Below are 20,711 nucleotides of genomic sequence, written 5' to 3'. Positions count from 1 at the left end.
CACACCCACTCAGTAGGTGGCGGTGGCGCTCTCATTTTCAGAGTGTGGGCAGTATTTTTGAACCAAACAAGAGCACACAGCAAAGAGCTCTGGAGATAGGAAGAGAGATATATGACGAAGCGTATGTAGCCTTTGGATTTTGGCTTTGACTTTTAATACAGTAAGAGACAAGGAAAGACCAGTCTGTTTACTGTGTCTAAAAATGTTTGCAGTGAACAGCCGGAAGCCAAATCAATTAAGATGTCATTTACAGACATTAGACCCCAATCACATTGATTAGCCGCTTGATTGTTTTTCAACAAAAATGTGCCGAATATAACCAACATTTGTCCCTCTTTGTCAGTGTTACATCAGTAAACCAGCGAGCACCGTTAGCATGCTCAGTGCAAAATAACACACCATAGCAAAGGAGCTGATACTGCCTGCAGCAAAAATAAAATATGTGCCTCCGTCCAATGAAGTCGTTTTTGTTCTATTTTTGTTTTTTCGGTCAAATTGTCTGGCATGTTGTCTTTGTAAGTTAATGTTGCTAATCAATTGGAACTCATTATTATTGATTGATTTTTATTAAATCTTATTTTCCTATATCAAATGGTCAAAAATGTACCTTGAGTGTATTTTTACAGTTTGGATGTGACTTTTTTTTTTTTTTTATTCAGGCTAATTGATGCACTTTAAGTCTTTTCTGTTAAAAACAAAACAATTTGAATAAAGTTATACTATTCGAAGTTGATCTATATTGCTTTTTTTCCTTTAATATAAAAAAGGACACAATGTTATGCAGAAGTGTACTTATAATAATAGTAATTTTAGAGACAAATGGTACTATTTACAGTAGTGGCAGAGAGTTGGGGGGGCGCACAACGTTTACGTCTTTCTGGCGGAGGGGGGGCGTAACAGAAAATAATTGAGAAGAACTGCTTTACACACACACACGTTTTGACCCATTTGCAGTTGTAGAATGGGAACAGTTTCAAACGACCTTTAATTTCATACAACAGCTAGTGCGGGTCAGAGGGGTGGTCATAGGCAGGTGGCAAGAACATCTTTGGGGTATATCAAGGTATGGTATGGTACGGACCAGTTTTCTAATGACCTTTATTTTCATAAAACGACGTTGTGTACACGTCCAAGGGCTTATAAAAACTGAATATTCCTAGTTCTTCTATCTATAAATACAAAATACAGTTGCATAGTACAACACCTTATTTGTAGGTGGAAAAATATCCTCCTCTTTCCACAAAAGTTTTACAGTTTTACACAGTATGCCAGACTGTTTAGATCAGGGGTGCTCATTGCTTTTTTGCTTCAAGATCTACTTTTCAAGGAGACAACCTCCCGCGATCTACCTTTACAGCGGGGGGTGCTGCATAACCTAATATGTTGTTGACTCAAAATAATTAACTATGTACATTAATTTTTTTTGACCCCGCGAGCTAACCACACTAGTGTTGCGATCGACCGTAATGGGCACCCTGGTTTAGATTGTCTAGCTTCTAATACACCTTGAGTCTATTTCTTGTGTGTTGTACGTCATGGTAAAGTGTGTAAGTTTCAATTTCAATCATTTTTTAAATTGAATTTTCAATCTAGAATCAAGTCCTGCTGTTTACAGTTCAAATAAATTTGCTACATTTTACTTACCAAGTTGCAGGTTGTGTAACAGGAGTGGGATAGGAGAATGAGACTGTGACAGGATGTAGTTGCAACTGTATTTAAAGTCTCAAACCTGCCTTTTCCAGGTGTCCTCGGATGAGTATGTTACTGTACGAAGGGATGGCAGTCTACACATTGAGCGAGTTCGACTCGATGATGCTGGTGATTACACCTGCTTGGCTGAGAGCGTTGTTGGAGCCACCAATCACACTACCACCGTCAATGTCTTTGGTATAATTTATGATAGATTACTGACATGCGAGACACTATGAAAATGTTCTGGTTTGCGAAAATATTTCATTGACTCTTCTATTTTTTATTTTAGTGACTCCATCCATTCAGCATGGCCCTCAAGTGTTCAGCACTATTGAGGGGACACCTGTATCTCTGCCCTGCCGTGCTAGTGGGATACCTGCACCTGAGATCACCTGGTCTAAGGTAGGAATCAGTATTAACATTATTTTAACATTCTTATAAACTGCAGATCACCCTTAGAGGAGTGAAAAAAACCAAGAGCCTATCCCAGTCAACATAGGATAAATGTGTCATCCACCTACTCAAAAGCCTGTCAGTCACAGACAACCATTCACATTGGCATTCACAGTATAGAAACAGTTTAGTGTCTTCACAAACTGCAAATAAAAAGGTCTCAATTCAATGCCAAATATCATCATTTAAATTAATCAGAATAATAAACTGTAAGAGAAGGAATACATCATGAATTTAAATGTAACTTTTCAGGGCTGTCTTCATCACAGGCATCAGTATAATGTCATGACTAATGTCAGATTAAATATTTTCCACACATTCATCCAAATGCAGGAGCATTTTATGACATATCGACTCCTAATTTGTGTCAGATACGTATACTGTACTTCCTCGCTAGATATGTTTTAAGAGAGGCTGTGACTTGCAGGCATGTTTGCATGCATCAAGCAGGGATGAGCTCGGCGTATTAAGCTGCAGTAGCTGTGTGTGTATTCAGTATCTTAAAGCTGCAGGTTAAGAACTCTAGGAGTTGTTTAGTGTCACATGCCTGGAAATCTTGTTGCACTATAAATCGACTCTGGAATTTCAATATTCCATGATAGGTAAAATGTCTGTGTGAGACCACATGTTTTCCCCATATGTTTGTACTATTAAACTACCTGTACGAATTGGCTTGTACAGTAGACTCCATACTGACATTTGCTGATTTGTGTAGTCCCTCATAATTGTAGCGCAATGCCCAAAAGATGAATGTGGTTAAACATTTCAAGATATTTATCCCTGCTACTGTATGTTCCACACACAATGTATAATCAATTACATGTGATGCATGCTAGCTTTGAGTTTTGATTTTCTTTTGAGTTGAATTGTACTTTTAATAACTTAAACAGCAGGAGGTTTCATTCACTCTTTGTGATCTGTTTTGAAGGGTGGGAAGCTTGTGTACTTGGGTGGTCCAGCCTTCTCCCTGGACTCTGACGGCAGCCTGCTCATTGCCTCACCCTCTGGAAATGAGACAGGAGAGTTCCTCTGCACAGCTGCCAATGCTGCTGCTCACGTCTCAAGAAAAGTTCAACTCACTGTCTATGGTAATAATTATGCAAAAAAGAAAGGCTAGATACCCATACAGTCAATGCATTTGAATGTTAGTCAATACCGTTATGCTTACTTTTCTTAAACTCTGGGGAAGCAAAGTTGTATGCAAAGACAATGGGCCAGTTTCAATAAAGATTGAGATAATTTTATTAAATGTATTTTTTGAACCCCCCTTTCTGAGCTGTCACCTTGTCGTGGTTGGAGCAATTTGTGTGTCCCAGAAAATAGGCTCTAGCTTGATAAACAGTCTATTGTTCGGTTTGCCTTGACAGACAGCTAGGGATCCAGTACCAGTCTTCTCTGAGTGGGGTTGGACTCGCTTCCACTCTGGAATTGCTCTTGGTGAGAAGCACCGGTTATGTGTGTGCATACTTAATACCATAGGCGGATCTACTATTCAGGCGAAGTAGACGATGGCCTTAGGCCCCCAACCAGTAGGGGGCCCCCAACCAGCTGCCCTTGCCCCAACGAGCAACGGCTTGGGCCACCGGAGCCAGCAGCACCCCCAACTATTCGTCATGTATAATTATGTCAGTATACCAAACAAACAAATAACAAAACAAAAAAGAAAGCCATTTGAATGCTGCATTTATATTACCCCCCCCCCCCCCCCCACACACACACACACACACTCTCGCTACAATGGACTGTTCCACGACGACGGACAGAGTATCAGTCGTTTAGCATCGCTTAGCTCCGCTTAACTGTTCGTTAGCTTCACTTAGCTCTCCCGCGGTTTTCACTCAACTAAGCTTGCTATTTTTACTGCTCACTTGCTACTTTGCACGTCGGCTATCGTTTATTTCGAACACATGCGCGAACGTGCTCTCCATGAGAGCCAAAGTGCAGTGAGGGAGAAGTTGAGAACAGGCCTCTAATGCCTCTTTTAACTTTCTTCTTCTTCTTCACACCGAACATAAAATACATGACAGCACACCCTGTGGCGAAACAATGTAGTACAGTTCCAATCTGTCAAACAATAACACTCAACAGCTGGTTAACAGCAAAAGCACGTCATGTTCGTCATATAAATAATGATTTCTGGATTCAGAATTAGTATTATAATATGTTGAGTAAATACTACATATTACAGATTCTACACCAAGAATAGCTTTCAAATGACACTCTTCATGACAAATATGATTGCAATGAATAATTATTATAATTATTATACTACTATTATACTGTATATAGTAGTATACTGTAATAATGCTAGAATTTTTTTTAAAGAATTTTTTTGAATAATGTTGGAAAGGCAAATTCAGTGTTCTGAATCTGTTTACTTTCCATTCTTTTGCACTAGTAAATGCTATCAGCATTCAACGTCATTCTCAATTTGTGATAAATTATTGTTATTTACATGATTATTTATACTTTAATAAAGAATTTAAGTGTTCCAAAATGGTTTTGTGAATTAATAAGCGTCAACAAAAATTTCATTGCTAAATTTGTAAAAAGAAAAAAAAAAAAGATTAGATTAGTCGATTAATCGTAAAACTAGTCGGCTGACTAATCAGGAGAAAATTTGTCATTTAGGACAGCCCTAGTGTACAAGAGCATATTTCCTCTACACCCTTCTCACCTTTTAACCTCTGACCCATGAAGAGGGCCCCTGGATATGTTTGCCTTAGGCCCCAAAATTGCCAAGTCCGCCACTGCTTAATACCCTTCCCCAGCTAGGCAGTTTCTATTGGGGTTCAACATCCGTGGATCAGAGCTCGGCCTCCTTCCACCTCCGTGTGGTAGGACGGGTTGTTTGTACCTATGAACCAGACAGCAGTTCAGAGTACTCACCCTTTATCTAGTCCTTAGAGGGGGAGCTGACGACCTCTCTTGCAGATAGCCCCTTAGTGCTGCTAGGGGACTTACAGACACTATGACGGATAATAGCCTTAAAAATGTAATTAGACTAACGGTCGGCCACACTAATATACTACTTGCCTGGATTAGTTGTTACAAGGATTATGGAGGCGGGGAATATTACCCACCACTTAATATAGTACAACTATCGGATACTAAGGAAGTGACATCATGGAGCATGCCATCGCCAATTTTAGTGCGGCAAGACAGCATTGTAAACAATTGAGGCGGACAATGAAGACCTGGCATTCCTGCTCCTCTTTTCTTTACCACAGTCATTGTCTACAGTTTATCATTCTAGAGTGTAGAACAGGTGTCAGAAACCTATGTCTCGCAAGTAATTTCTAATTCTTTTGATGAGTGCATCTGCCTCTCCACCAAGCCGTAATTTTAAATGTGGTACTGGTGGGCTCGCTGGACTTGAACGAGCTGTGATGAGCTGATAATGCATTCACACATTTTTCTAAAACCTTCAAACGTACGTCGCAATAATATGCTTCAATTCAATGCCCATTTGTGGTCCTCCCATCGCAGATTAGTTTATTGTTAAGTCTCTGATCAGCCAGCAGCGGGGCTGGCCCTTTCCAACACAATGCCGGCCGAACTGGAGTATATAAAAACTTCATCGAGGAAAATTTTAAACCCCGAAAATGAACTGCGTGGTACCCCAAGTCACAGAGGCGCTAGATCGGTTTCATTTTGATGACATTTCCGCCTGCCAAAATTGTCGCCACTTCCAGGAGCGCCACTGTTTTGCTAACCACTTCCAGGAAATATACGCAGCATCAAACCATATGTTTCTATTTGTTATTTTCCAAGAAGTGATTGCGCAACTGAGCATTGATTGTAACATCCCAAGTAACAATGTCAGGCTTTCGTTTTTGTTCTTTCCTTAAGATTTATTTAAATCACAACTGAGCAACTGCTTGTAAAAGCCGAGTGTGCCCTCAGGCCCTTCACTCTCGCTCCCACGTGATGCGTTCAATTGCGATCACGAAAAAAAAAACAGCGATCACAAAACGGCGTTCCCGACCCCTGGTCTAGAAGATGTAGTCATTTCTAAGTTTCCCACCGGTGAGAAATGAGTTTCCGGTTCAGGGGTAAACCGCGCCGGCAATGATGTAACACATGAGGCTGCTCCTTTCTACGTATGCGGGGGGGCTTAAACACACCTTAAACATAGTGCAAAATACCCTGGAGAAAATTATCTGTCCTAGTGTATACATAGACCTTAGCTGACATGGCTAATTCCAGTAAGACCTAGATGGTGCCTGTCTGACCTGGCGAGCCATACTTATTGTAAGGGTCTGCTGTCACAATGAAGGATATTAAACATGTCCCTTGCTGGATCATGGGCATTGAGTCCGAGTGACCATGTTCTGTGCTTATTTTGTTGCGAGACCACTTAAAAAAAAAATTTAATTAATAAATAAAAGAATTATATAATTCAGGCACAGAACGTTGACCGAATGGTAGGACTCAAGCCTTCCCGTATGGAGTTTGTATGTTCTGATTGTACCTGCATTGTTTTTTTTTTGCTGCTCCTGTTCCAGTTTCCTCCCACATTCCTAAAAGATCTGTGCCCACGACCCTAGTGAGGATAAACAGCACAGAGTGTGGATACATATGTAATTCAGTGAATAAATAGGCTCAAATTGTTAATATTTTAAGAAAGCTTTGAAATCTTTTCATCTGTTCGTTCTTTATTTGTATTTCAAGTTCGCCCTAGGTCTATTGCTGGCACTGCCAGTGGCTCTTCTGACCCAACAAGAATGTCAGTGATAGAAGGAAAAGATGCAGTTTTACCATGTGAAGTCCACAGTGTCCCCCCACCGTCTATTAGCTGGACCAGGGAGAGACGGCTCATCTCTCCTTACTCTCTGAGGTAAACCTACATTTTTTGGACAACACAAAATACTTTTGTTTTAATAGAAAGTCCCCAACATCTGTGTATACCTCTGGTATTTAAGCGGTTTTAAGATCAAATATCTTCATTGTGCCTGCAATTTATGGTTAATATTAGGGCTGTCAAACGATTAAAATTTTTAATCGAGTTAATTACAGCTTAAAAATTAATTAATCGTAATTAATCGCAATTAATCGCAATTCAAACCATCTATAAAATATGCCATATTTTTCTGTAAATTATTGTTGGAATGGAAAGATAAGACAAGATGGATATACATTCAACATACGGTACATAAGGACTGTATTTGTTTATTATAACAATAAATCAACAAGATGTCATTGACATTATTAACATTCTGTTAAAGTGATCCATGGATAGAAAGACTTGTAGTTCTTAAAAGATGAATATTAGTACAAGTTATAGAAATGTTATATTAAAACGCCTCTTAATGTTTTCGTTTTAATAAAATTTGTAAAATTTTCAATCAAAAAATAAACTAGTAGCCCTATTCTGTCCTCAATGTGTGTGAGTACACAAATTGACAGATAGCGAAATAAGTTCCAAAAAGAAATCAGACGGTGTGGCAAAGTTGCATGGGCTTTACTGAAGTCATCTCTTTTTGACAGGAGCACGTTTCTTGTATTTTTGTAAAACTGAAAATAACAAGGCAATGTGTCAATAACTTGCATAAATCACAAAATAACATAAAATGTACACACACGTGTCCATTTGGGCAGTAGCACTAGCCAATTAGCTCACAAGCATCTAACAATGTAATTGCATTTCACCATATATGTGAACAAATTCAAATACACATCATCAATAACTATCTAATGCTCATGAATATAAACAAAGGAGGAATATGACTCACAAGCGATGCATGTATTAGACACAAACAGTGTGATGGGGCTATGAGAACTGCCACTGAATACTGGATGCGGACGTTAGCTGGTCTGAATAGCACTGTCTAGTAGCGTGAGTTCGCGTCGACATATAATCACGTCAGAAAAGCGTGCCGAAACCCAAATAATCAGCTGCACTGAATCGCCAGCAGAGGGCGACATTATGCCACATAACATATGCAAGTCACACCCAAGCGCCAGCAGAGAGCGGAAAAACTCCATAAAACACAATTAACAAGTTGGCCTTTCACTGTACTGACATTTAAATCTGTCTGAGCGGGCCTAGTGCGTTAATTGCGTCAAATATTTTAACGTGATTAATTTAAAAAATTAATTAACGCCCGTTAACGCGATAATTTTGACAGCCCTAGTTAATATGCAACATTGTAATAATGACTAATGTGTGTATGTTCCATCCAGGCACGATCAGCTCCCTTCAGGCTCACTGAAGATCTTAGAGAGCAAAATTTCAGACAGTGGGCTCTATGTATGCATTGCCTCCAACATCGCTGGAAACCTAACTCAGTCCATTGAATTGAGTGTTTTGGGTAAGCTCACATTAACAGAATACTAGCAAATAAACCACGCTGCATTGTTACTGGAACTGAAGATTATTGTTTTCATACAGATCCTAATTTCAAGGTGCTAATTTTCCATGAATTCATATTCATAGAATAAGTGTTTTAAAACACCTCTATCATAAGGAAAAGATACCTAAATAACAAATACATTTTTGTATCTTCACCCCTACCGCAGTGCCCCCTAGTATCCAGGCTGGTCCGAAGGTCATAAAAGTCCAGATGGGTCATCCTGTGGAGCTTCTGTGTGTAGTCCAAGGGGTACCGAAACCCACCCTTTCCTGGACAAAGGATGGCAAGAAGTATCCTATGTCACCTGCTGGCAGTCTCATTTTGGGCCCAGTGGGGCTGGATGATGAAGGAACTTACACTTGTACGGCAGTCAACATTGCAGGCAGTGATGAAGCTCAAGTTCAACTACTAATACATGGTTGGTTTTAAGTATTATTTAATTTTGAGAATATTGTGTTTAAATTGGCCAAAAATGTTTTTACAGACTAATGAACCGCATGTCTTTTGGTGTAAATATCCCATGATAACAATGTAGACACCTGCTTATAATGCGGCTGTATACTTTACATACATACAGTATATAGCAGGGGTCCTCAAATACAAATCTTGAAGGTCCACAATTATTTTTTTTCATACAAGCATGGGTCTATTTGTTAATGTCGGTCAAGTACAAGGCAGGTCGAAGGTGGTGAAGGTGGTGAAGGTGGTTTTCTTTGAACCAAACAAAAATACCGTATAGGCCCAAATATAAGACGGCCCTGATTATAAGACGCCCCTCTCTTTTTCAAGACTCAAGTTTGAAAAAAGTATTTTTGAACACCAAATTACCGGTAATTTTTATACAGAAAATAATTACAACGATATATTTGAGAGAAAAAAAGCATGTTATTTTGCCTCATTCAAATCTTAATATCTGAACATTTAAATATGTAAACTAAAGTGCAATCACATTCGTAAATGAATGGCTTCTGGTTTTTGAAATGTGAATAAACCAATCTATTGTGATAAAACAACAAAATTGCAATAACTGCATTAACCATCAAAGTGAAGTCGAACTGTAACTGTAGTCTTGAAACAAATCTGAATAAGGAAAAACATTGCAATAAAATAATGCAAACTGGTTAATCTTGAGAGTAGCTGAGATATGTCATGACAGAACATCGCTTCAATGATATCTGGCACCATCTAGCATCGTGAATGGGTATAATGTCTGGACCGCATATATAAGACGACCCCCACTTTTTCAGTCTTAATTCAATGCAAAAAAACACCGTCTTATATTCGGGCCAATACGGTAAAATGTACATCCTGATTAAATAAAAATAAATTAACAAAACATTTTTTTTACTTGATTAAAAATACAAAAAATAAAAACAAGCAAGAACAATGTTTACACATGTACACTAAATAATTGACTAGATCTTTCATTAAGGTGCCATCAGTAACTATTGACAGTATATTTTGTAACTAAAACACTGCTGGACGAAAATGAAAACGTGCAAGTAGTACAGTACATGTTCACTTGTTCAGATATAAATGACAAGTGCTGTCATCAAGGCGCAAACATAACAATTATTGACTGTAACTTTAACTGTAAAACATTGCTCAATTAGAGAAATGGCATTTGGGGGTCACAAAGCTGTTTACCCACATTATCAGCCAGCACTTCATTGTGTCGTTTGGTTGATAAATCTGAGAGTGAGATTTGATTTTTGTTGCCATTTCCTCCTTTTCTTTCCCGTTGAACATTGCTGTCATCACTTGAGTCATACACTCTTTTATTATTTCTCCATCAGACAACGGCTTCATATGTTTGTCATTCCATTCCTCATTGACACTGCAATTTTTGTTGTCCACTTTTCTTCTCTTGGTCAACTTTGAGCATGCCATTTTGTTAGATTCGGTCTTCTACTGGTGGCACGTGTGGTGTTAGTAAACGTTATCTTAACGTTGTGATCTTCTACTGGTGGCATGTGTGGTGTTAGTGAACGTTGCTTAACGTTGTGATCTTGAACGTTGCCCTCATGCAGCGAGAGTGCCGGGGTAACACGGGGAAATAAATAAATCATGTTTGCTCACAGTGTGACTCACGTTCTTGAATGAAAAATAAAAGTACACGACAGCATGTACAAACAGATTGCAAAGTGCCGGGTGCGACTAGTGTTTGAGGTTGCTGACACTGCTGCGGTCCGTCCACGCTAGCTAGTAGCATGCAGGCTCTCTAAGCCAATCAGCGCAACCATGCACGCTCTCTCAGTCAATCAGTGCATCCACGCAGACTCTCTCAGCCAATCAGCGCATCGTTGTCATAGCGATGACAACAGAAGTGAAAACGTATGATATTTGACTAAAAATCAAACAGAATTATGCGATAGAATAGTAGCGCAAAGCGATAGACCGGCAATTCATATAAATGATGTATGTTGAAAAAAAGTTGGGGTTTTTTTCTTTACTTTTTTTGTACGTCCGTGGGTCCGCAGAGAGGTGTGCCATGGTCCGGTCGTGGACCGCGGTCCGCTAATTTAGAACCACGGCTATATAATAGTACTAATAATACATTTTATTTACAAAATTTTTACATTTGAAAAACAAATCTCATGTAGTAGTATGTAGTAGTATAATATAGTATACGTCAGGCGTCCCTTTTGTCCAAAAATTACAGTACAGTATATTTGTACTTTTTTCTTTTTATTTATTATCATTATTTATAGTTTTGCTCTGTATAAAAAAGGGACAAACAACAAAACAAAACAAAAATCCAAAAATCGCAGCTGTTGTATTTATCCCAAACACATGTATAAGCCTTCCCTTTGAAAGACAAAAAAGAATACAGCATATATACAATGAGGCGCAGTACCTATTTTCTAAGTGGGTGAGCTTGTAAAATCACAAGGGGTGCAAATACTTCTGCTCCTCACTGTATGTCTCAAGAGCTGTACTCGTCTTTTATGCAGATACATAAATTGTCCTAAATTGTCCATGTGTGTATTTTCAGTTCCCCCAGTGGTTGATGTTTTGGAACCCCCATTCAATAGTCCCTTACAAGAGAGAATTGCAAAACAACGTATTGCCTTCCCTTGTCCTGCAAAAGGTACATCACAAGATTTTTACCTCTGTCTTTTACAACAATGCAGTATAATTCTTTTATTTCTTTGCCCGTGGTTACAGGTCTTCCCAAGCCTGTGATTCGATGGTTGCGTAATGGCCAAGAGCTGACTGGTAATGAGCCCGGTGTGTCTATCTTGGAAGATGGCACACTTTTAATTCTGGCATCTTTGTCACCGCTGGATGACGGGGAGTATGTCTGCACTGCTGCTAACGATGCTGGGTCTACAGAGAAGAAGTACCAGCTCAAAGTCAATGGTAGCTGCTCTGATTAATGTGCTCAGCACAACCAAAGCTGATTGCATTTCTTATTTTAGAGGTGCATCGAAAATTCTGTGGGCGATGATTTTTGGCTGAAATGTGACTAAGATTGTGGTTTTGAATAGGGATCTCCCGATCCGATCACGTGATTGGAAGTCAGGATAATTGCGCCATTTTTCAGAAGATCGGAATTGGGTGAAAAGAATCGGGTTTTCACTAAAAAATATATATTTATGTTTTTCTGCTTCATGCTCGTACAGTCTCTCACTCTTCCTCCTGCTGCTTTTCTTGGTCAACAGTGCAGGTGGAGTTTGCCACTTAAGATTAACAATGATAGGTTTATAACTTTGATCTGGCGACTGAAGGCTCTGTAGCTCTATGACCATAGGCACAAATCTGTTAATCCTCGTATAGTCAATTTCCTTTGTCGGGAGGCTGTTCTCGGCAGCGTGAGCGTCACAGCATGAGTGAATTTGAGTGGACTCACTCATAAATTATATGAACGTTACGGAGAGTGATTCAAAGTACGGCTTTAAAGGTGATGCAATGAAAAATGTGGGTGTGCCTACATTTTGTGCTGGTGCACCTTAAGAAAAAAGTTAGCTGCACCAGTGCAACCGATGCAAAAAGTAAGTGTGGAGCCTTGGCAATGTTTGTCACAATGTTAATTGTTTCTAATATCATTTAGGGCTAATTTATATATATACAGTGGGGAGAACAAGTATTTGATACACTGCCGATTTTGCTGGTTTTCCCACTTGCAAAGCATGTAGAGGTCTGTAATTTGTATCATAAGTTCTCTTCAACTGTAAGGGACAGAATCTAATACAAAAATCCAGAAAATCATGTTGTATGAATTTTAAATAATACATTTGCATTTAATTGCATGAAATAGGTATTTGATACATCACAAAAATCGAACTTAATATTTGGTACAGAAACCTTTGTTTGCTATTACAGATACCAAACGTTTCCTGTAGTCCTTGACAAGGTTTTCACACACTGCAGCAGGGATTTTGGCCCACTCCTCCATGCAGATTTTCTCCAGAGCCTTCAGGTTTCGGGGCTGCCGCCGGGCAACACAGACTTTCAGCTCCCTCCATAGATTTTCTATCGGGTTCAGATCTGGTGACTGGCCAGGCCACTCCAGGACCTTAAGATGCTTCTTACGGAGCCACTCTTTAGTTGCCTTGGCTGTGTGCTTTGGGTCGTTGTCATGCTGGAAGACCCAGCCACGACCCATCTTCAGGGCTCTCACTGAAGGAAGGAGGGTGTCAGCCAAGATCTGGCGATACATAGCCCCATCCATCCTCAATACGGTCTCTGTACCCTTGGCAGAGAAGCAGCCCCAAAAAATGATGTTTCCTCCTCCATGTTTCACGGTTGGGGTGGTGTTCTTGGGGTTGTACTCATCCTTCTTTTTCCTCCAAACACGACGAGCCGAGTTTAGACCAAAAAGTTCAATTTTGGTCTTATCCGACCACATGACCTTCTCCCATTGCTCCTCTGGATCATCCAGATGGTCAGTGACAAACTTCAGATGTGTCTGGACATGCACTGGCTTCAGCAGCGGGATCTTGCGTGTGCTGTAGGATTTTAATCCATGACGGCGTAATGTGTTTCCGATGGTTTTCTTCGAGACTGTGGTTCCAGCTCTCTTCAGGTCAATGACAAGGTCCTGCCGTGTAGTTCTGGGCTGATCACTCACCTTCCTCATGATCAGTGATGCCCCACGAGATGAGATCTTGCATGGAGCCCTAGAACGAGGCAGATTGACCGTCAACTTGAACTTCTTCCATTTTCTAATAATCGTTCCAACAGTTGTTACCTTCTCACCAATCTGCTTGCTTATTTTCCTGTAGCCCATCCCAGCCTTGTGCATGTCTATTATTTTATCCCTGATGTCCTTGCACAGCTCTTTGGTCTTGGCCATTGTGGAGAGGTTGGAGTTTGTTTGTTTGAGCATGTGAACAGGTGTCTTTTATACAGGTAACAAGTTCAAACAGGTGCAGTTACTTAGGTGCAGTGATGAGTGGAGAACAGGAGGGTTCTTAAAAAATAACTAAGAGCCGAAATATTTACGAGTTGGTAATGTATCAAATACTTATTTCATGCAGTTCAATACAAATTTATTATTTAAAAATTATACAATATGTTTTTCTGGATTTTTGTATTAGATTCCATCCCTCACAGTTGAAGAGAGCTTATGATACAAATTATAGACCTCTACGTGGCTTACAAGTGGGAAAACCAGCAAAATCGGCAGTGTATCAAATACTTGTTCTCCCACTGTACTAATATATGTTGACTTTTGAAGGGCTAAAAAGTAACAAAATAATCCAGAAATACAATGGCATTGCCAAAAGATACAAAAAAATATATACGTGTTATATGCCGCGATACTACAAAAATACTACAAAAATATATACGTTTTGTACGACACAATACTCCTGGAAAAAGCGGAAGAGGAAGTACTGAAAAAGTACAATACTGTAACATGTTTAACTTTTGTTCAAATAAAAACAAAAAACACAAAAAAACACAACTTTTTTTCGGTATCTTCAATACTCGGTATAATCAAATCCTCAAAATCAGGTAACTTGCACTCATACTTGGGTGCAAAAATATGCGAACGACACATCGCTAGTTTTGAAACTTAGAGGCTATGTAGCTTTGGCTAGTAAGTATCGATCCTGGAAGACCAATTCTTTTATTTATTTATTTAATTTTTTATAATAAGGACTGATTTATTTATTGCGGACTTAATTTTGCCGTACATTTCAAGTTAACCAGTATATGCAGTCTTCAGTGAATAGTAGTGTATTCGGGTTTTGGCCTCAGCTTTCTCATATTTAGTTTCAGACATAAATTTTCATTTTTATGTATCATTATTCTAATCACATCTAATGCTCTCCAGTGCCACCAACATTCACTGAAAGTGACTCATCACTAAACGTGTCTGTGGTTGAGAGGCATCCCACCAGTTTGATCTGTGATGTAACAGGAAGTCCGACCCCAGTTATCACCTGGTACAAAGATAACATTTTTGTGAGTAAAATCACCCTTTATATTGTAAATTTATAACATCTAAATCAGATTTCTTTTCTTTAATCTAGTCAAATAATTTTCTCCATTTTGTTTTGAGTGTTAAAGACTAGTTAACTGTTTAATGCGTCATATTATTCCATTCGCTTTAAGTAAATATTACTGTTTGTTCTTATTAAGCCCATACATCCAAAATTTTCACCTAAATCAAGAAAAAGATTATTTCAAATAATGTTTTGAACAATATCTATTCTTGAATTAAGAACATAACTGACACGAGCATTTTTTAAGATTAGATAAACTATTTATTGCTTAAAATAGCTGTTAAGCTTATTTTTAGCTAGCTATTTTTATTTCAAGAAATCTGAGTAAAATTTAATTGAAGCGCTGACAGATAATTTAACTTATTTCTAGTAGAGTTACACTGAAAACAATGGAACTAGTTTTAAGAAGGTATGTTTTTGCAGTGTACAAGCTCAACTATGCATAACATTTGGTCCTTGACATTGTTTTAAGGCATGTCTTTTTCAAACAATCAATCAATAAATCAATAAATCAACCAACCAATCCATCCATCCATCCATCCATGCATCCATCCATCAACTTTGTTTATTTAAAAGATCCACAAAGGGAAGATGGTGTAGTTAATTAGTTAGTTAATCAGTTAGTTGGTTAGTTAGATCAGTGATATGGTTAGCATGGTCCCTTATCAAGGTTTCGCCCCCCCTCCCCCAAATGTTTTTTTTTTTTTTGTCGCTGTTTTATAAGAATCATCATATACACTTTATGAACATTCTATCTGTTCGCCTGCTGTATGATCAGGATTTAACTGGTAGGTAGTACAGATAGTTAAAGGCCTTTTATTTTGTCCTTTTTTTTTTAAATGCTATGTGTTTATCTCATTCACTGCTAGTGTAGTATTCACAGTGTATGCTGGAGTAGTTGGTAAAATAATAAAGAAAAATACAAATATTAAGACATATTGACAAGCCAATCAGTAAATGTATGAAATAACATTAAAGTAGTTACAACAGTAGAAAGGTTGTTGATCTGTCTCCTGAGTTGTATGCGATAAAATGCCATAGTTACTGTGTGGTCACCATAAAAATATTCATGTTTAGAGCAGTTGTGGTTCGCAGTTTTGGTTCAGTTATCACTGCCAGTGGCACCCAATGACGTAACATGTCACTATGCTTCTCAACAGGTAAAGGCTAGTAAAAATATTCAGATTCTTGATAAGGGAAAATCCTTAAAACTACTGAAGGCAACCTCAGCAGATGCGGGCAGCTTCACCTGTAAAGCCATCAATATTGCTGGCAGCACTGAAAAAGACTTCTTTGTGGATGTACTGAGTGAGTAAAGACTGCGATTATTGGTAAATTATATATTGAAAAAATGTAAGACTTTCAACCACAATACACAAACATGCAAGTTACGTTATTATCAATGAATTTTTTTTCCCATTAAAATGAAGGTGTTTCCTTCAGTATTATTCAATTGCTATAGGCTTTTTTTCTCAGACATTACTGGGTAAAATAGAAGCAGTAATTGATTAGTTATCAACCTTACTTCTTCTGTGCCACAGTTCCACCAACAATTGCAGGGTCGGATTTTCCAGAAGATATGACTGGAATTCTTAAACAGGAGATCACGTTGCAGTGCAAGGTGAAAAAAGGAGTGCCATTTCCCACCATCCAGTGGTACAAGGACCGAAAGTTAGTATTCATTAATATTATAATGGACGAATTGCTCATTAAAGTGCTTCTTTAATCATTCCTTTCCATTTATGTATACGCTCTAGGGTGGTATTTCTAGGGGATCCAAACTTGGAGGTCAGTGATAATGGTCAAGTTTTAAGAATAAAGAGTGCCCGTCTAGGAGACCAGGCAAGGTATCAATGTAGTGTCATGAATACAGCTGGCAAACAGTCCAAGGACTTCAATCTCAATGTGTATGGTGAGTGTTTGACTGAAAAAGAGCTTGTGGAATTAATGATTAAAGAGACGGTTGGAAAAAATATGTGGAACTTTTGCTCGGAAAGTAATATGACTTCAAGAGTAGAATGTTATAAAATATGATTTACGTACCTGTTGTAAATCGACACTTTTCCAAAGAAGAATGTATTGCACAAATTTATGAAGACAGATTAGTATCATCCAATACATTGACATGAAGTTTGTCACACAAAAATCCAGAGGAAAATTAGCTTATAAATTAAAATATGAATTTTCCCTCCCTATTTTCCAAGTCCCCCCATCCATTAGAGGTGGTAACCAAACAACAGAAGTTACCGCCCTGTTGGATACAACAGTCACACTTGAGTGTGAGGCACGTGGAGTCCCACACCCCACCATCACTTGGTACCGGAAAGGAGAGGCTATCCTGTCTAGCCGTCAATCTCAGTATGTAGAGCAAGGTCGTTACCTGAAGATCTCTCGGGTGCAGGCATCTGATGGTGGACAGTATACCTGCAAGGTGACCAGTGTGGCCGGGACCGATGAAAAGCGCTTTGAACTTGACGTCTACTGTAAGAAATTAACATTTTATTCTTACCGGGCTACATCAATTTAGTACTCATGTGAATGTAAAGTACCGTTCTTTCTGGAGTATAAGTCACATTTTTTCCACAGTTTGGCTAGGCCTGCAACTTGTATAAAGGTGCAACTTACTAGTATATACCGGTCCTTCTCTTTTTTTTTTTTTTCCCTCATATTGACAGCTGCAGGAAGAGTATGCTAAGCTTCCAGACTTGTTCAGAGGTGATACTGAAAATGAAGACATTAATGGATTTGGTAGCGAGATTGAAAGTTTGATAATGTTGGCATAGACTTCATCATATATTGACGGGGCACGGGGCCAATTGGTAGGGGGCCTATCTCCGTCAAACTGACCGAGTGGAAACACAGACAAAGAGCTTTTTCAGTTGAAAATTGCTTGTGGATAAATGCTTAAATCCCTAAATTCTTTATAGATGTGGACATAAAACAGTCTCGATTCTTAGTTAAAAGCAAAACCAAAAGTGCAGTTAGCATTAACTTTACGTAACTATTGAGAACTATAATGCTAGTCAGAAAGCAAATTAGCGGCCGCCATATCACAAAGAGCTTTTTCCGTTGAAAATTCTTGTGAATAAATGCTTAAATCCCTGTATTCTTTATAAATATGGACGTAAAACAGTCTCGATTCTTGGTTAAAAGCAACAAAAAAAAAAAAAAATGTGCAGTGAGCATTTATTTTACGTAAATGATGCGAACTATGATGCTAGTCAGTAAGCAAATTAGCGGCCGCTATATGCAACCAAAGAGCTTTTTCTGTTGAAAATTCTTATGAATAAATGCTTAAATCCCTGAATTCTTTATAGATATGGACGTAAAACAATCTTGAGTCTTGCTAAAAAAAAAACGGGCAGTTAGCATTTATTATACGTTAATATGTCGAATGTGCTGCTAGTCTTTAAGTTACTGTGGCGGCCACCTTAGTACAACGAAGAACTTTTTGCGTTGAAAATTCTTGTGAATAAATGTTTAGATTTTATAGACTTGGTTAAAAGCAAAAAAAACGGGCAGTTAGCAGTTATTTTACATAAATATTGCGATGTATAATGCTAATGTTGTAGCGGCTAATTTCTCCCATTGATTTTTTTTCTCACCATTTCAAAATGGGTTAGGCATGGTACGAAAAATATAATAATTACCTTGGATCCTCGAACAAATCACTCCTGAGATAATCCTTCCTGTTTGTATGCAGTACAGCTTTAGTATTTTTTCAACCTAAATCCGGCGTTAGATCGCTGCATGTGACTGACTGCTAATAAATAAAGCAGCAAGTGGGACGGCCCCCTTCGGGAAGGCGTGACGCAGTGAATGGCGAATGTGTCACGTCAATATATTATGAAGTCTATTATTTTGCATTGTTTAGTCGTTAGATACAGTATCAGAAAAACTGTTAATATGTCACATTAAATGCCAAATTATACCGGGCACCTCTGCGGTACGGAGCCGCCAATCCCCGTGTTGACTGCGTGCTCTGCAGTACGTCAAAAATTAGAACAAAACATACCGCACAACTGCGGCCGGCAGCTCCATCCCGTCGTGAGCTCTCGTGTGATCGCGAGCGATAATGTGGCATTAAAAACAACGACAAACACGGAGTCTGTACTCAACAGAGAAGCAGAGAGAGAGGTGGACATAATTTGACTGAAAATCTTTTCCCAAATTTTTTTTTGCTTTTACCATGGGTTTGTGACACCTGGTCAGCGTCAACAACCCGTTCTCTACTATTTAATTCATGTTTTAAATTACATAACTTGCATAACTCCACCATCTTCATAGCTTCTGCTAAGACATTCCATGCAGATTCCTTTTTAAATGTGTGACTTTCCACCTCCATAATGAGAATCGTTCATCGTCCATGTTCGCTGGTGTTTGAACCATGAATAAGCACCTGGCCTGTTGATCACCCGGCCGGGCTCCGCCCATTTTGATGGGTGTGTCTCTGGCAAAATTTGAAAATAGTGCAAACCATCCGGCGGGCTACGGCACAAAGTCGGAGATGGTCTGTAGTCAATCCGTAGCGCATATGCGGCCAATATAATTTGAACAATATGATAGGAGGGAAACAGATTGGCTCCGCCGTTATCTCTTGGCGGATCCATACCACAGACGCGTCCGGTTTAATTTGGCCTTAAGAGACGCCTATTTAGCCTGCTCTCAATTTTTTTCTTATTACTATACTGTATAATGTTGTTTCATGGTCTCTGATCAAATTAAATACTCCCCCAAAAATGTGACTTATACTCCAGTGTAACTTTGTATGATTTTTACCCCCCTTTACGTTATGCATTTTTGGGCTGATGATATTTATAGTTCAGAAATGCGGTAATTCAACAAAGTGAATAGAGTTGATGTAGAAAATCAGATAACCTGAACCATTTTCTGCAATTCGTCTTCTACCCGCAGTACCTCCTTCCATAGAAGGGGAACAAAGCGGGGTATCTGAAAGAAAAGTGCTTCTCAGTAAGGCTCTCATCTTGGAATGTGAGGCTGGTGGCTACCCTCCCCCTTCTCTTACCTGGCTGAAGGACGGCGTACCAGTGCAAGATGGAGACACTCTCCGGGTGCTTGACCATGGGAGGAAAATACAAATCCTGTCAGCCAAGGTGTTGGACTCAGGACGCTACGTTTGCGTGGCAACAAGCATCGCTGGGGAGACAGAGGTCAAGTACGACGTCAGAGTTTTGGGTACGCACAAATAGCTGGGTGGATTTATATACTGTAAATTTATACTGATCCCTCCCTATTGTACTTCAAACTTCGCGCCCTCAGTCCATCGCGGAAAAAAATAAATAAAAAAATACAGATGAGCTGTCCCTATCCGATCGCATAGTCTCACTCTCCCTCCTGCTCCTTTTGTTGGTCAGGCAGTGCACCGGAGTTGCTTATTAAAGTTAACAATAATTTACAGACGTTAAGATTTGATCTTGCCAGAGATGCCTGGAAGCCGAAACTTGAAAGTGCCGAATGCATCATTCGTCTGCTGCCGCCTGCTGTCAGCACTGTTGTTGTCCAACATGCCTCCTAGCATGCATTGCAGCGCCACATATGTAAATAACAATGAAAATTCATGTTCTGTGCTAATTATTTTTTCAAGTTATTGTTCCAGTTTCATTAATTGCTAGTTATGGTATTTTGTAACACTATTTGACAGTGGCGCCATATGGCTACCATAATTATGACATGACACTGCTATGGGTACTACTGAATGCTTATGACAAACGTCATTTTGTGTCATCCGACAAAT

General features: G+C 39.0%; 1 protein-coding gene across 5 annotated transcripts in view; it reads left to right on the top strand.

Annotated features, from left to right (window-relative positions):
* The window catches only part of hmcn1 (hemicentin 1), a 166,708-nt gene that overhangs the window by 62,562 nt on the left and 83,435 nt on the right, over positions 1 to 20,711 (top strand). For all 5 annotated transcript variants that reach the window (XR_009063824.1, XM_057840740.1, XM_057840739.1 and 2 more), the window contains 14 exons: positions 1,743 to 1,887; positions 1,982 to 2,094; positions 3,074 to 3,233; positions 6,820 to 6,985; positions 8,332 to 8,459; positions 8,668 to 8,919; positions 11,497 to 11,592; positions 11,670 to 11,864; positions 14,785 to 14,915; positions 16,117 to 16,264; positions 16,498 to 16,627; positions 16,714 to 16,868; positions 17,161 to 17,439; positions 19,871 to 20,152. Coding sequence is in view for 4 of the 5 variants with exons in the window: in XM_057840740.1 (XP_057696723.1) it covers positions 1,743 to 1,887; positions 1,982 to 2,094; positions 3,074 to 3,233; positions 6,820 to 6,985; positions 8,332 to 8,459; positions 8,668 to 8,919; positions 11,497 to 11,592; positions 11,670 to 11,864; positions 14,785 to 14,915; positions 16,117 to 16,264; positions 16,498 to 16,627; positions 16,714 to 16,868; positions 17,161 to 17,439; positions 19,871 to 20,152 (2,380 nt within the window). In the remaining variant the exon portion in view is untranslated. The remainder of the gene's footprint in view (positions 1 to 1,742; positions 1,888 to 1,981; positions 2,095 to 3,073; positions 3,234 to 6,819; positions 6,986 to 8,331; positions 8,460 to 8,667; positions 8,920 to 11,496; positions 11,593 to 11,669; positions 11,865 to 14,784; positions 14,916 to 16,116; positions 16,265 to 16,497; positions 16,628 to 16,713; positions 16,869 to 17,160; positions 17,440 to 19,870; positions 20,153 to 20,711) is intronic.

This window comes from Corythoichthys intestinalis, chromosome 7 (assembly GCF_030265065.1).
Source record: "Corythoichthys intestinalis isolate RoL2023-P3 chromosome 7, ASM3026506v1, whole genome shotgun sequence".
NCBI lineage: Eukaryota > Metazoa > Chordata > Actinopteri > Syngnathiformes > Syngnathidae > Corythoichthys > Corythoichthys intestinalis.
The sequence above is the reverse complement of the archived record's forward strand: the minus strand, read 5'-3'. Positions and strand labels throughout refer to the sequence as shown.